The sequence below is a fragment of the Mauremys reevesii genome, linkage group 8, assembly GCF_016161935.1.
Source record: "Mauremys reevesii isolate NIE-2019 linkage group 8, ASM1616193v1, whole genome shotgun sequence".
NCBI classification, from domain to species: domain Eukaryota; kingdom Metazoa; phylum Chordata; order Testudines; family Geoemydidae; genus Mauremys; species Mauremys reevesii.
Window position 1 is genome coordinate 84,215,056 of NC_052630.1, and position 17,479 is coordinate 84,232,534.

The following is a 17,479-nucleotide window of genomic DNA, read 5'->3' on the forward strand; positions in this document are numbered from 1 at the left end:
TGCAATCATATCTTCTAACTGCAGTATAGACATACCTTTAAGTGTCCAAATTTGGGGTGCTTATACAAGCTGATCACAAACTTTAATCCTTTTAAGGTTCACCCATCACTAAAGTAATGCTAGAACAAGACTATCTGAACTATAAAACCTATTGTTAAAATAGAAATGTCTTATAGCACCATATAAAAATGTATGAGTGCCTCTTACACATTGTTCCAATACTGTGTTAATAGTCTCACATTAATAGTCTTACTTACAGTGTTTCAACATTTTGTACTATGCAAGCCTGGCCAGTTCATCATGATGGCACAATATGACTGCAGCGGTCAGGCTATATCATTGAGCTATATCATTGATTACAGTAGAATGAAAGAACAGTAATGGAAGCAGCAGAATTCTGATGTTACCACTCAGAAAATATTATGTTGCCACTATACATACAGACACTTTTATAATGTGGCTGCAGAAAAAATAAGCATTTCCTTCATTAGTAATAGCACTTTATCAAATACTTCCAGTAGTCACCATTGTATACTTAATGCCCTAGTCAACAAAGGCAAAGGGGTAAGAAAACTATACAGTCAGTGAATGTTTCATGTCTCTCACACTTTTCTCATTCAACCAGATCAGATTGAAATTAAATTAGGATTTCTTAAAAGAAAGTTAATGAGAGAATACGCATTTACACATTTGATATTAGAACTTCAGGGCTCAAAGATCTTCCTGGGTTATTCACTGCCATCTCTTTAATATATTTTTGTAGCATTTTACTTAGAGACGTGCAAACTTTCTGTTTCTTTCCCCACATTATGCAGATTACATCTTTGATGGGAAAACACCAAGTGGACGGAATATATGAGTTGGGAAAGATGGTGATACTTGGAAAGACAGAATGGCACATTCTTTTAGGCTGACATTTTCAAAGGAAGTAGGTGTCCATCTCCCATTGAAAGTCAATGACAGTTGGGCATCAAACTCCTTTAGGCCCCACTGAAAATTGCAGGCTGAATTGATAGCAGTTAATAAGACCAAATGACAGTTCTAATTTCAAAGTTGGAAGCTACTGATGCACACTATGGGCCTGATTTGCCACTGTGTCTCTCCAGTTTTACGGTGGTGTAACTCCATTGAAATCCATCGCTTATTAAAGCCACTTACGGCAATATACATGCTACCTGCAAATGGATGCCACTGAACCCCTATCTCCTGAAAACACTGTGATCTCATCAGATAGCCACAAGATGGGAAACATGAGGGTCTAGTTAACACTCTGAAGAGAAAATGTTAAGGAAAACCCAGTTGCTCTTGATTATTCAGTAAGGTGGTATTCTACCATCCAAACTGGCACCGAACCAACGACTTAAATATGGATCTGGCATAACAACTCAGATATATATCTTGCAAATTTTAATGTGTTTCAATAGAAGATATTTTCATTGGTTTTTTTACTAGAGAACAGCATGATTTCCAGGAGTGTATACATTTTGTTTTATGGAAGGCAGGTGTGAATTTAGGATTTCCAGGACTTCTAGCAGCATCAATAATAAGGGTCCCCAGATGAGTTTGCCCTCATCCTACTTATTTTTTCTGCCACTGGTTTTCCTCATTGATTATCTGTTCAACTCCAAAAGTGATGTACAATAGCTGCTCCATCTGTGCACCTCGGTGCCATCTACAGAGTAACTGGTGTTGCCACTGCTAAGCACAATGATTGTCCACTGATGACTGTGCACAGCACATTTATGTCAGGTTATTCTACGTAGTTGACTGCTCCATGCACTCCACCGAAAGAGTCCTCCTCAGAAGCATTGGCACAGCTCTAGTGTGTTATTCCCTCATTCGGGTAGCAATACTCAAGTAAATGTACAGTATCATTATGGTAGAGAGGGAACTAGTCAATGGGTCCTCCATGGAATAGATTTTTAGGCCCAGAATAAGTCTTAAAAATCCAGCACCATTTTTTATTCTTCTTATTCTTAATGAAGTAGCAGCCTAAGGAAATCTTTTTCTTCTTTTTAGCCGCTGTGTTTTAGCTGCCTGCATGTGAATCTATCTTGCAAGCACTTTTTTTAACTTTCACAGCCTCAAATACTAGACGTACATCTTGATTTCTCCTCCCCTCTTCGCATAACAACCTTAGCACCCAGCTACTTGAAAATTATGTCTTTTACTTGATATGTAATTTACATAAAATATTTGCCCTTAAGGCAAGGTTACATTCAAAATGGACGTAAGCTCATTCAAAATGTGCATAACTGAGGTGCTCTTAGTTTTGGGAGATATAGGATTTGGAACACATTGTGAACTTTTTCCAAAGGAAGATTAAAATAATTGTCATTATTACAAGAAGCTGGGCATCAAAAAGTTATATAAGATGAGTGCAAGGTTGTGGGTAACATTTTCAAAAATCACCCAAGTGATTTAGTGGCCATTCCTTTCAAAGTTAATGAGATGTAATGCACCTAACACACACGGGTGTTTTTGAAAATTTTACCCACTGCCTTTTCTTAAGATATCACAACAAAATAGGTTCACTTGTCTAGGTAAACACAGTCCTGCCTCAGCAGAGGGGTATAACTTGATGACCTCTCAAAGTTCCTCTAAACCCTGTGATTCCATGCTCCCATGAAAATGGTGAATTTTCCTCTCATTTTTATGGTGTAAATCTAGAGTAATGCCATTGACCTAAATGGCCAGCCCATTTATTTGAGATTGATACACACGTAACCAGCAACAGAATCTGAGGGAAATGCTCTCCCCAGATAGCTTCACACAAGTCTGTAATAAGACCCCATTCATGCTAAGAGAACTGCAGGGGGAGCCATGCACAGTCATTGAGCCTCATTGACTTCAGTGGGGCTCTGCATTTGCATGGTTTTCTCTGCAGGATTGTGACCTAAAGCAACATGCACAAATCTCAGTCACTGGAAGATTAAATCGTGCACAAATCCTCCTTTAAGACTATGTCATTTTGAAGAACTAATGTATGTCTCAAAGAGCTTGTGGTCTAGATATGCAGGAGGTATAAATCATCATGACTTCACTGAATTCAATGGAGCTAGGCTGAGTTACATCAGCTGTGAATCTGGCTCCACTGTTTTTAAAGTAAGCCCAAATATTTATTGCCAGTTGTTGAATTATTGTATAAATGTGTGTGGAGAAATGGAAAAAAAGGGCGAAAACAAGAAATATCAGAAATAGATTCCATATTTCATAGAAAAAATACATTTGGTCTAAATTATCCGATAGATTTGCATTAACAGCATTCCTACCCCAAGAAATGTTTGTTTTTTGATTGATCAATACTGATTCTGAAATATGCTTATTTATTTTGGAACATCACTTTGATGATCATGTGATACACAATGCCTTTATAAAAGAGAACCTGGCACCTTCACCTTTAGCTTTATCCTTCATAATGAGGGACTTAATTCTAGCTCTGACTTTAACCCTTGTTGGTAAGTAAGTATGTTATCTGTCTGGATAGGTTTATAGCAGAGCCTTTTTTGAATAAGGCTTAAGAGACTAATTGTTGTTCATTTATAAATATAAACTTCAAAGTTGCATAAATGGATAAGAAAACCTGATAGCAAATTCTCCATTGTCTAGGGGAGGAAAGTTTGGATATATTCTGACTTTAGAATAAAAATCTGTGTTAATTTTTAAACAGAATTAAATGGAAAGTATTATGCAGTATGTACTTCAGAGGTTGAGATAAAAATTTGAACAGTACTTTTTTATTTAAAAAAATGTAAAATGATTCTTTGCCATAATTTCTATATTTTTTTTCTCTTTCAGGGAGTCAGCATCTTAATTATCGTAAGTATTTTTCCTATCAGATTATATAATTCTAGTGAGTGCAATTGAAATATAATCTGAAAGGTGTAGGAATGTTTAATTTAGTTTTACAACTGCTAATGTGCTTCAGAAGTAATATCAAAATGAACAAATTGATCGTTCCTGTTTGGAGCTAAGTATACTAAAATATATTCTATAGGTTCTCTATGATGTTTACTGAGCATTGTTTCTTTACAGAACCTGATTTCAAAGAAAACAAGGTTTACACATATGATTCTGAAAGTGTATTTCTCAGTGGACTTCCAGAGAGAGGACTTGCAAGAGCTGGAATAAAAGTAAAATGTAAAGTGGAAATCAGTGGTATTGGGCCAAAACTTTGTCTTATTAGGGTAAGAAAATGTATCCAATGTGAAAGCTGAAATTATCTTCCTACCTGACTTTTTTTTTTTTCAGGCTTTGGAGAGATAATTAAGTTTCATCATGTGTTTTGCTTACTCGGGCAGAATGTAACTGACACTGTTATTTTTTTATGCAGTTCCCTATATTCTATTTGCACTTTGCCAGGTAATTCTCAGCTCAAGCCAACCTTGGGCTTGAAGGATTTCTTCTGCTTTGTGGTCAGGGAGACAACAGAATGTAATTTCAAATTCATAATAATTCATTACTGGATCAATTCAATTGTTCCCAAACTGTACAACCTAAGATTATTTAATCAACTGATTTTGCAACTAGCAAACAAACAGAAATAAACATATTATAGCAGCTGGATGTCATTCAATGTCTGGCATACGTATTTTTTTCTGGCTGTTTCTTTAGCTTCAGTGGGAAAATGTCATGTTGTGCTACACTGAGATTGTATTCCTTTATTGTATGCTGACATTAATATTTTTGAGTAATTACTAGAGATTTCTGATTATATGAAAATGATTTTGACCTCTAATGTAAGCCTGTGTGTGCTTCCAATGAATGTATTGAAACAGACTCCTTTAGTGCTCTGGGCTGATTCCGTTTAGTCTTGTATGTGTGTGGAAGAAAAATCATCTTTTAAAAAGATTTCACTTGGCAAATTTAAATTATATATAGGAAAGACTAGTGGCTGTGTCCTAATAAGTGCCTGAAAAGAGCAGGAACATTCCAACTGAAGTAGCTACCTGCTGTTGTGTATGCTTATAGGATATAATGAAAGACAATAGGAAATGTCTCTTTTTGGTTATGTAACATGGCGTGCCCTTTCAGCTATAGGGGAAGTTTATTTTTATGCTGCTAAATTTAAAGCATGTGGTTCTGGAGAAGTGAACGGCACAGGAGATTAACCTTTCACTTATAGGCCACTGGTTCATATCTACCTTAAGTCAAAATTAATGGTCTCGGACCCCTTCCCCGTAGACAAGTATCTTCATCGTAAAACCACCAGCATAACTCTCACCCATGTTGGCAGTCTCCACTGAAAGCCCAAGTACTGAATGTGCCCTGGAGATTGAACATATATGGCATAAGCACACTGATGGGGCAGTGTGTTGGAGGGTGGGGTTTTGCACTGCAGCAGGGCTACAATATGAGGTGGAGAGAGCTGCAGCTATCTGAGCTTCCAACCCCAAGGTTCCCCAGTAAAACATATAGGGAGGGACAATTCCTCCCCTCTGCTCTCTAGCCGCCCTCCCCCCCACACACACACACACTAATTGTGACTCTAAGAATAGCTCAGCAGCCATGTCACTATTAGCTCTACCCTTGGCTGTGCTTTGTGACTTCAGTTAGGGGGATCATAGCAAGTGCCACCAGAGTTAATGCTGCTTCATGCAACGTTGACTTTCCACACAATTTACTGCAGGTCTTCCACAGTTCTGGTGGTAGAATAGGGCTTAGTGTGTCTCTTCTCTGGCTCAGTTCTGCACACAGGCCAACCCTTGGGCCAGACAGATGATCTGCAAATTGAGCCAAAGGATGGTATGTGTGGAAACATCCCACTCAGCCACTTTTCACATCTGCAAGTCCCTGTCATGGCTTTATCTTGAGGTATTGCTTCATAAAATCCTAAGAAAAAAAATTCATGGAAGAATGTTAATAGGAAATCTATTTCCCCTTTTCCCCAGATTCATTCACTTGAAGCAGCAGAATACAATGGTATCTGGCCTAGAGATCCATTTGCACGGTCATCTAAACTGACCCAGGCTCTTTCAGCACAACTCAGAAACCCCGTGAAATTTGAATACAGCAATGGCCGTGTTGGAAATCTTATGGCTCCAGATGCTCTCTCCGATGATGGTCTTAATTTCTATCGAGGATTTCTGAATGTGCTGGAATTCACCCTGAAGAAGTCACAGAATACATATAACTTGCAGGAGGTGAGCCCTTTGCTTTGGTAATTATGTTTATGGTGTAATTTGAATAAACATACACTTCTGGTTCTTCTAACTCATTTATCTGAATGTTAAGTGTCTATTTACTAATAAGCAACATCTAGACTTAGAGGAAAGTTGTTCATCTATTCTGTACGGCCACTGGTAGATCTGGGCCTTAATGGTCCAGAGAAGTGTATAGATTTTTAATCTAATTGATCAAATGATTTCAGGGGTGCATTAACAACGTTAGAAACTAAGAAAACATGGCTTGTTGGGTGGTAAAAGGAAAAGGGAAATCGCTCTGAAAGCTATAATGTTAGTCTACAAAAAATGTGAATAGTACATTAAAAGAAACTTAAGCCCTCAGCATATTATTAACATTTCATCTAGAAATAATAGCAATTTGATGTCTCTAAGAAATCATATATACTTTAATCTCCTTTAGCTCCTATTTGGGAAGGAATATAGTACATATGATGTGTTATTATAATAACATCAGCTGTACTTGATGTTCTGTTGGAATTTCCACTGTTTTATGGGTTTTAATACCATTTTAAGTAACCCCACATTGACATTCAACACACAGATTGAAATTAATTTAGTTTTCCATAACTATATTTACACTGATGAGGTTGGTTTTCATTTCATTGATATTATTTTGCTTTCAAAATATTTTTATTGCAAATGTAGACCAAAACCACTTTCATTTACTTGATATGATCAGAATAAGGTTCAGAAATGAGCTTCAGGATCTCATATTTTTCACAATATGTGTTCCACCTGCAGCACCATATTGAGACCTTGTAGCTGTAGCATACGCAGTATTTTGCAATGCCCAGTTGCACATCTTCATTATTTCTAAATGAATTGGTTACATGTGGTAGTCCGGTTGCCAACCTACACATATGGGTTTAGCTACTGAAATCTTCTCTGAGTTTTCATTATTTTACTCAGTCATTTACTGATTAGTAAACCTTGGCATCTTTCCCTGGGGATCTCAAAGAACTTTAGAAAGGAAGATAGGCATCATGATAGGTCCCAAAACACAGAAGGTGAACCTGAGCTGCAGAGCGTGACTTTGTGTTTCCTGTGCCTTCTAAACTCCCAGTGAGGTCAATAAGAGTTGGGATATTTAAGGAATGAAGAATCAGGTGATAAATGACTTACAAGAGATCACTTAATTAATGAGAGTTTTAACTGAGGTCTGCAAAATCAGGTCCTGTACCACTAAGTCCTTGGAGTAATTGTACGCAGGGCCAGTGCAACCATTTAGGCCACCTAGGCGCACTGGGATTGCGGGGGGAGCCATTTTCTTCGGCAGCGACCGCAGCGGCCAGATCTTCGGCCGCCCCGGTCACCGCTGGCATTTAGGCGGAGGGAGCTGGGGCAAGGAAGTGTGGGGAGGGTCACCTGCAGCAAGTAAGGGGGGTGGGCGTCACGCAGGGGAACTCCCCACCCCAGCTCATCCCTGCCCCACCTCCTCCCCGAGCACACCGTGGCTGCTTCACTTCTCCCGTCTTCCAGGACTGCAGCACCTAAGCTGATTGGCGCCGCAAGCCTGGGAGGCGGGAGAAGTGAAGCGGTGACGGCGTGCTCAGGGAGGAGGCGGGGCAGGGTGAGCTGCTTCACTTCTCCTGCCTCCCCGGCTTGCGGCGCCAATCAGCTTAGGCGCCGCAAGCCTGGGAGTCGAGAGAAGTGAAGCAGCGACGGTGTGCTCGGGGTGCTTGTGCTCATGCTCATGCGCGGAGCAGGGGTGAGTTGGGTGGGAGGGGGTGTCTCAGGGCAGAGGGTGGGGGGTGGGCAGCTGCCTCAAGGGGGGCACCTCAGGGCAGGGGCGCGGGGGAGGCGCAAGGTGGAAGTTTTGCCTAGGGCACAAAACATCCTTGCACCGGCCCTGATTGTATGCTATCATTAACAATGAAAAGTCAGGAAATGAACCATTCCCCCCAAAAATACATTCACTTATCTCCCTTTAACATTAGTAGAAGTCCTGTTCACTGACTGAAGAGAACAATACATCTTATACATATAAAATTTTAAAGTAGTATTAAACATCTGAGTTAAACCTTCTAATGCAAGAAAATCCCCAGTAAAAGCTCCACTATTCTTAACTAATGTATAATTATTGCTGCTCACATTGTGTGTCAGATTATCTGCTGTTCTGAAGCCTCTAATAGAAGAATGTATGAGCTGGAGATTAGGTATAATGGGATTTTTAAGGGCAAAGTATCAGCCGCAACTCAAAAAGCTCTTGCTTTTGAAGTTTAAGTCTGACTGATCAAATTATTTCAGCACATATTTATTAATTTTTCCAAATTATATCTCCTATTCCATAGTCCCTAACTGGAAATTGATACAAACCTCTCACTGAGCCAAAATTTTATCCCACTGAAGTCAGTGGGAATTTTGTCTGTGCTTTCAATGTCTGTGATTTCAATTTTGTCAGTGCTTTGGCCCTTTGACAGTATATGTATGTTTTTTAAATATGGTGAGAGCACAGTAGAGCTCCATGTTAGGCATCCAGCAATTCTGCATCAAGACAAGCATTCTCTGAGAGCTGATTGGTTCTAATTTTTGGCAGGCTGGGATCGATGGTGTTTGCAATACAACCTATGTGCTTCAAGAAAATAGGAAAGCAAATCAAATGTATGTGACAAAATCCAAGGACCTAAACAGCTGTGATGAGAGAGCTCAGATGTTTACTGGTGCTGCATATACTTGCCAATGCCCAGACTGCAGAGAAGTAAGTAAGACGGATTTATATTTAAACACATTGTGGGGCTGATTCCTCTCTCACATGCATTGGTTTTGCACCCATTTAATTACATTGGCTCCTGATTTATACCACTTTAAGTGGAAGGCAAATCAGGCTTGTTACATCTAATTATCTATGTTTTGTTTCTGCATGGTATTCATGTGTATTGGCCATTGCAAAGCCTCTGTATCACATTATGCCCTCAGAATAGGGGTACATATGTCTCATGCTGTCTTTGTTCAGAACAAAATTCTGCCCTCTCAAACGAATGATCAGTTGCTTAAATTTAAGGAAAGAAAAGTTTGTGCTTAAAATTCTTAGCAGTATGAGCAATGGGATTGAACTTCATTATGTATATATGCCAGCAGAGTTCACATGAGACATTAATGGGAATAGTATAGTGAGTAGCCTTGTAAACAAACAGGTCACACTGGATGGTATAAGTGGTATTTTCTGAGCCTACTATCTATGAATTCTATTCACGGAATTTAAATTAAATAACTTTCTGTTTGTCACTTTTTCATTCTGAAGAAAAACAAATATTCCCGGGCAGCCACTACTTACAGTTACAAAATCAAATCTTCCCGTGAGGAGGCTTTAATTGTGCAAGCTGATGTCCAAGAAGTCCATCAGTTCACACCATTCCATGAGGTCACTGGAGGGGATGCTGTAGTAGAAGCAAGGTATTGTACATCTGCATAGCTGATCCAAAATTACCTATCCCTTTAATTCACTAATTCAGCATTTACGTAATCTAGTCAAATTCCCTAGAAACAAATTTGTTTTCCACAGAAACAAATTATTTTATGACCAACTCTAGTTATGGGCTTTATATACAGAGGAATCATGTCACAGAGTAGGGAAGAGAGGGAGTTCTTTTTATCACTTAGATATATTTCACCTCAAGCCAGATCCTAGCTTATGTCAACTGGCATTGCTCCATAAAATTCATTGAGGAACTGGTCCCTCCACTGTAGCCTATTGGTCTAGGCACTGCAATACCAGAAAGATTAGGACAAATTAGGAATTCAGAGAACTGTAACAAAAATAAATAAAGGGGTGGAGACCAATTAATTAGCTAAGAGAAGCATAAGTGGGCGTAACTTGGTTAAACAGTGAACAAGCAGGGGTAGGATAAGGTATTTTAAAGAACTTTTACACTCTAAGGATCAGATGTGGATATACATTTGGGTGGTGATGATGGAAGGTGTTTGATGCAGCCCAGGAAAGGGTCAGGCATAATTGCAGACCAGGTGCCAGATCCTAGGCTGTTGTAAGTTAGCAGACCCCTCTTGGAGCCAATGGACCTACATTGATTTCCACCCCCTTAGGACCTGGCCCTCTATCTTCAGGAGAGCACAGACTGCTTCCTTCCCATTCCTCAAGAGCTGCTTGATGCTCCCAAAAGAGTGGGAAAGAGACTCAGCAGTAGCTTTGCTCTGCTCCCTGCTCCTATACTCCATGAACTGTCCAGCAGACTTGGCCAACCACATAAGGGGTAGTAAGGGGAGAGCATGCAGCCTGGGTCTCCAGGAAGCATTTGTCAAATAATTAAAGCTATTTTAAATAATTTTTTCATATAACTCTGAAGTAAAATATCAAGACATTTAATACACTTTAGTACAGATTTTCAAAACTGTTCACCGCTGGCCTAACACTGCTCCCATTGAAATTGGGGAGGGGGGGGGTTACTATTATTTTACCTTTTAACCCCACCCTTAGGCCATGGCTATATTACAAAGCCTATGCCAGCCTAGTCCCCAGTGTAGATTCACCGTATGCTGACAGATGGAGGTGTTCTCCCAGTATAGTTACACCACCTCCCTGAACAGCACTAGCTAATGCCAATGAAGAGTGTGTCTGCTGGCAAGATACATCTACGTTGGGGGATTTGTTGGAATAGCCGCATCACTAGATTTATTTTCCCCCTTCACATTCCCAGCTGACATAGATATGCTGATATAAGTTTTAAGTGTAGACCAGGCCTTGATATTCATTTTCCCTTATATGCACATATGCCTCTTCCCAATACTTCAGAGCTGAAGGTATGTAATAGATTTGGCATGTCCTGGAAGGGGGAGAGAAACCTGTCTGAGTGTACCTGGCATTATACTTCCAGACTCCAATGCCGTTCCAGTAATATAGTATATGTTTTCTGGAGAGGAAAAATCTCTATTGATTGTATAGACCCTTGTATTCAGCTCCTACTGGATTGTCTGTAGAGTATTTCTATAATATTTTTGCAAAGATCTTATGAAATTCCTATAGAAATTGTGTGTGGAATGTTTCAAAAGATCTCTGTAGAGATTCCAAATTGGTAAATGCTAATTTTCTATGGAGGTTTTAGAGACTATTCAGTACAATCATATCTACTGGAATGTTCTCAGATGTTCAGTACAAATACTTACAAGTATTATATTGTCCTAAATGGTCTATTTAAATGTAATTGTCAGGATAAGACACATTCCTTTAGCCACAGATATGGCAAGGATAAGAAATGTTTACAAACACAGGCTTTCATTAAAAACTTCTTGATGATGAAGGGTGATGGTTTGGCTCAGTTTGAAAAGCTTCCAGAGGTTTGGATGTATTTCCAAAGTATCTGAATCTCTTTGCTTCAGAAATCAGGTTGGGGAACTCTCATGAGAACATTTCATCTTATAAAAACCCCAGGACATTCTGCTTACAGGTGGATCAGTAATAATTTAAGAAGAGACTGTAACATTTCTTGCAGTATTTCATTTTTTTCACTTCCATTTGAAACCAGAAAGTGAAGAGGTGTTTAAGAACTCTCAGGGAACCTCTAGACAGGCTCAAAATTCAGTGATGATTTCTGATGAAGGATCAAGTCCGTTATTTTTGTCTGAACTTCAATACACAAATGTACATAGAACACACACATTTCCTGTGATCTTATTTACTAAGCCCCCTCACCCTACCCACACCCACCACACATACTCCTCCTGACCCAGTTTCCCTTCCCCTGGAATTTCAGTTCTTTAATCCTAAAGGGGAGTAAAGTCTAGATCTGACCCTGAGACATTCTGAGTACTGGGAGTTGCAGGTTCTCTCAGGATCAGGCCCTCTCTCTGGATTTCAGTGCATATGTTTGTGAATAACTTTGCATCTTGATAACAAAACACTTTTGTAAAAATACATAATTATATTAAGAGCAGAACTTCTCTTAATTTTGCACGCTGGATCTCATTATGTTAGTTCACTGGGTTTCTCCATTGCAGGCAGAAGCTGGTACTGAGTGATGTGGAAAAACACTCCCCAGAAGTCCCATCAACAGAATTCCGGAAACGTGGATCTCTTCGGTACCATTTTGGCAGTGAATTGCTTCAGCTTCCCGGCCAGTTATTCAAAATGAAAAACTTGGAGAGTCAGGTAAAATTAACTGCCGGAAGTAAATATTTCGCTGTAAATTGGTGCTGATGCATGTGGGAAAGGGAACATATTTGATCTTGCTGTATATTTTAATTTTCTTGCAGATAGTGGAAAACCTGCGGTATCTGGTAGAGCACACACATGAACGGGTTCCTAGTGATGCTCCATCAAAATTCCTGAGGCTTGTACAGCTTTTCCGGGCAGCAAATGATGATATCTATGAGTCAGTTTGGAAACAGTTTTCTAGCCGGCCTGTATACAGGTAATAGTAACTTTAATTCTTAAAACTATGATTGAAGATATGAAATTAATGTGTTCAGATGCAGATCTGGAAAATGATCACTGTCTTTCCTATTGCAGGCGCTTGATTTTGGATATAATTTCTGCCGTTTCGACTCATAGTGCAATCAGATTCTTAAGGCATAAAATTGAAAGGCAAGAACTCAGTGACTTGGAAGCAGCTCAGGCAGTGCTTGTGGGCCTGCATTTAAGTACACCAACCCGTGATGTGATAGAGGAAGCTGCGGTAGGATGTTTTAACATTCTAATCTTTCTCCACCAATTCTAGCATCCATTGTATTTACTCCTTTGGCAAGATTGCAAAGGCTTTGAAAATACAAAGGTTTTATATCCGGCAGTGAGGTTGAAAAGACTTTATTTCCTGACTGTGTTGGAAGGGCAGAAGCAATCAAAGGGACATAGATGAAGCCAGAATGAAACAGCTGAATATTCTTAAGTGATGTAGTTTTAATGTTGCAAAGTGATTTCTGGACGTCTTTTGTCCAAATTAACTTTATAGTTAGATCAAGATTGGCTCTGTAACTCAGAGACCCCACAACGGCTAGACTGGTATAAATCAGAGTAATTCTGCTGAAGTCAAGGGAATAATGCCAGTGTGGAATGAACTTGTGTAAGAGAGAGTAGAATCAGGCTCATTATAAAATTTTGTACATATTCTGTGGGTCAGATTCTGCCCTCAGAAGCATAAAGTCATTTCCTCTTAATTTCAGTGAGAGCCATGCCTCTAAGAGCAAACCTTGGCCCTCTATGAATGTCACCACAGAACAGTTATTAGCATGTTCAACTATGGGGCAGAAAGTGATGGGTTCAAGTCTGATATTAGCATATGCTTTCATGCTAAATAGTCCCATCAGTCTGAATTATTGGGATATATTTAGTATCCCTCTTAGGTTTTTTGTCCCTACAGTTCAGGCAATTATAAAGCAACAAAGAACATTCATAGTTTTATGAATACTATGCGTCCCTCAGTTCTCAGTAAAATTCACCTTCCCTACTTGGGTGATTTTTCACCCTTTGGATTACAACAAGAATTTAATACTCAAATCAAAATCTGGAATATTATTAAAACAACAAATCTGAAGTTTCTCAGAGATACCATGTGGTCACTATGTGAAATACAGTAACAGCCATTGACCAACTAAGAAGCCAGCCTTTCAGGGAATATCAGTTGCTATGCATTGCCTTTTCCTGCATGCGGATTTATATAAAACGTACATAAATGCAAAATAAAAATTAAATTATTTCTTGCTAGTGATGGTAATGTCCAAATATTTTCTCTCTAGCTCATCCTGAAAAAGGCTCATGCACACTCAGATACTTTACTGCACAGAATTGCCTATCTAGTCTATGGCTCATTGCTTCACAAGTACTGCTCCGTTTCAGACTCCTGCCCTGAGTCAGCTCTCCAGGTACACAGCCTGAATTTCTTTTATTTATTTTTTAATGGAAAAATTGTAATTGAGACAGTTAAGGTTGGAAGGACAAAGCATATCATTCTGCACGCTTTCATGGTACCTTTTATCTGAGGCTCTCAAAATGCTTTATAGTGAAGTTTCATGACACACTCATAGGCACCGACTCCGTGGGTCCTCCGGGGCTGGAGCACTCACGGAAAAAAATTGGCGGGTGCTGAGCACCCACCGGCAGCTCCCTGTGGCCCCGCCCCCCTTCTCCAGCTCACCTCCGCCTCCTCCGCGAGTGCGCTACCGCATCCTGCTTCTCACCCCTCCCTCCCAGCACTCGTGCTGCAAAACAGCTGATTTGCGGGGCGAGGAGGGAGGAGGGGGAACACAGCATGCTGGGGGAAGAGGCAGGGCCAGGGCGGGGATATGGGGACGGGATCCAATAGGGGCAGGGAAGGGGCGGAGTTAGGGCAGGGACTTTGGGGATGGGGTTGGAATGGGGGTGGGGTCAGGGGCGGGGATGGGTGGAGTTGGGGTGGGGCCAAGGGTGGGGAAAGGGGAGCGTGGGCACCCACCAGCACCGGAGAAAGTTGGTGCCTATGGACACACTTCCATGGTACTGATAAATAGAACCATTTAACAGATGTGCAAATTAAGGAACACAAAGCTTAATTCCTTGCCTAAAGTCAGGCAGTGAGTCAGTTGTAGAGCTAGGAATAGAACCCAGAAATCTTGACACCTAGTCACCTACTTAAACCAGTAGACTACACTGGCAATAATAATAGCCAGTTCTTATACAGCGTTTTTCCTCAGTACATCTTAAAGTGCTTTGCAAAGGTGGTAAGTATCATTTTCCCCATGTTGCAGTTGGGCAAACAGAAGCACAGAGGGCTAAAGTGACTTGCACAAGGTCACTCACCAGCAGGGCCGGCTTTATGACCTGCAGGGCCCGACTGGAATACTCGGCAGCAGACCGGGGCTTTGGCAGCACTTCGGCGGCGAGGGGATCCGCTCCGGGTCTTCTGCGGCACTGAAGGACCTCCTGTCACCAAAATGCTACCAAAGACCCCCGGAGTGGACTCCCCACCACCAAAATGCTGTCTAAGACCCCCAGAGCAGGGCCCCATTCCAGGGAATTGGCATAAAACTGGCCCTGCCCACCAGGCCAGGAATAGAACCCAGGTGTCCTGAACTGCACTGTAGCACTCTTTCTCCACTAGACTACACTGCCTCCCACCTAGTTAAGACAAATGTTATTGGGAGATGGGAAGTGTTTAAAGCAAAGCAAGGGGTCAGACAGGAAATGTTTTAAATTTGGATTTGCCTATTAGTATTATCCTGTGCAAGTTTTGAGTTGGATTAATAAATCAAAAATATGATGTCTTAAAAAACAAAAGTTGCTCTTTAGGCCTATCTGATGTATTGAAAATATTCTCTGATATTTTGACTCTTTTCATTCAGCCCTTGTTTGTACAGTCAGAAGATTTATCTACCAGGCAAGAGTTAGTTCTAGCCACACACTCAAAAGTGACAGCTGTTTAGACCACAAGTACAAATCCTGCCCAGTGACTAAAAAATTTTACGATTTGCTTGCTTTACAAGCAGCAGAATGAAATGGCCTGGTGGTCTCCCTAGAAGTCGATGCTACAAAAACTGCCACTCCAGTTGGCAGAGATTGGAACCTTTATAAACCATCTCTTAAAAGAGACTAAAGACAGAATGGGCCCAAAGACTAGTCTGTCTTCTTGAATCTATGGGGGGTTCTTAAACAGGTAAGGAAAGATTTTCAAAGGCAACAATGCCAGGTTCCTAACTCCCATTGAAAGTCAATGGGAATTGGGTCCTAACTGCCATTTGTGCCTTTATACATCTAACCCATCGTGTTTAAGGTATATCGGTGAGGAACTGTGCATTGCTGCTGTCTATGCTGAGTTGTCCAAGAACAAATTCACAACTTCATTCTTCAGCACTAAAATTCCAGCAATTTCCACGAGCACTAAATGCAACTGAAAATACTTCCATTAAATTATTTGAACAAACTAAAACTACTCAACGACCCCCCGCAGGGTATGTCTACAGAACAGAATTACAATTTAAACCCTCTTTTTTTTTTTTCAGCCACTATATGATTTTGCAGCTGAAGCATCCAGCAGGGCCAAGGAGGAAGAAATGGTTCTGGCCCTGAAGGCCTTTGGGAATGTAGGACATCCAAACACCCTAAAGCGCATCATGAAGTTTATGCCAGGATATGCACCTGGTGCTTCTGATCTCCCACTCAGGGTTCAAGGTAATGCAGTGATGGCCCTGAGAAACCTGGCCAAGAGAGACCCACGAAAGGTAAGGAAACAACCTTTAGCATGTGCTATAAGCTCACCGTGTTGTTTCTATTTGTTGCAAGACAGGAGTGGCATTTTATACATACTTCTGGGGGTTTTCTTTACATTATTCCATTATTTATGAGTGGGAACCTCCAGTTCCTTATGACACATTCATCTTCAGTATTTCAGAATGCACGGAATAGCTTAGTATAAGGATACATTCATTATTCTGTTGTTGGGTTGTTGTCCGCATTTCCATTTTAAAATCTTATTTTCCAAAGATACATGAGAGATAAGTTACTGATCAAAATGTGTTTAGTGTTATTTCAACACTGGTGTGAGAGAGAACCCACAAAGCAAGGTTTTCCAAAGATTTATATTAACTATAGATTAAGTGTCACATCTAGTCATAAATCAAGGCCATATCTTAGCTAGATATTGATATCTCATAGATATTGCAGATTTGAATCCTAATTATGAATGTATAGACATTGTGTGTTTTTAAACCATAAATGGAACATTTATTAAATGTGACTTTTGTCTTTGAGTTATATTATGATCAGGCAGCACAAAATAGTCTCTTACTCCACAGATCTGGCTTTACTGCTCCTCTCACCTGAAAACAGTTTTATTCTAAATCAGAAACCTTATGTTTTCAAGTTTGACTTACGTTAAAGATTCTTTTTTAATCACTCAGGGTGGAATATTGTTTTCTTTTCTTTTTCTAAACAAAAACAAAGTATATGGTTTTAATTAATCTTTACATCAGCTGAATTCACAACATCCCTCTGAGGCTTTATCAGGATTTCTGTTATACCCAATTTTCATATATGTTGTCTTGATCCCATATATTGGCTCCAGGGTAAGCCGCTCCAGAATGTGTTTTTAGCAGAAAAATAAGGAAACAGCTGCTAGGTTGCATGAGCTATATAAGCAGGGAGATAGGAGTTGAGCATGGTTTCTTCTTTAGAGGAAAAGAAAAAGCTGCTTTGGTGTTTCAAAGTGGTACTGTGGCTGTGATTTCCCCTCAGCCCAACACTCCTCATGTGGCCCAGGCAGTTATTTCATTACATTTATTATGCACTTTTTGGAAAAACCCTAATCTGAACTATTTTAATGCCCATGACTGGGTGTTCCACTGTATAAGAAACAAGGTGATCCCAGGTTTGTGGT

General features: G+C 40.2%; 1 protein-coding gene across 2 annotated transcripts in view; it reads left to right on the plus strand.

Moving 5' to 3' along the window:
• The first annotated feature begins 3,418 nt into the window (after positions 1-3,418).
• LOC120370896 (vitellogenin-1-like) overlaps positions 3,419-17,479 on the plus strand; it is a 44,938-nt gene continuing 30,877 nt past the window's right edge. The window contains exons 1-11 of one of the 2 annotated variants that reach the window (XM_039486202.1): positions 3,419-3,458; positions 3,799-3,819; positions 4,036-4,187; positions 5,892-6,143; positions 8,722-8,883; positions 9,427-9,578; positions 12,135-12,285; positions 12,390-12,547; positions 12,646-12,811; positions 13,869-13,994; positions 16,107-16,325. In XM_039486202.1, the coding sequence (XP_039342136.1) occupies positions 3,419-3,458; positions 3,799-3,819; positions 4,036-4,187; positions 5,892-6,143; positions 8,722-8,883; positions 9,427-9,578; positions 12,135-12,285; positions 12,390-12,547; positions 12,646-12,811; positions 13,869-13,994; positions 16,107-16,325 (1,599 nt within the window). Of the gene's footprint in view, positions 3,459-3,798; positions 3,820-4,035; positions 4,188-5,703; positions 5,746-5,891; positions 6,144-8,721; positions 8,884-9,426; positions 9,579-12,134; positions 12,286-12,389; positions 12,548-12,645; positions 12,812-13,868; positions 13,995-16,106; positions 16,326-17,479 lie in introns of those variants that run through there. The other variant, XM_039486204.1, reaches the window with a different exon arrangement.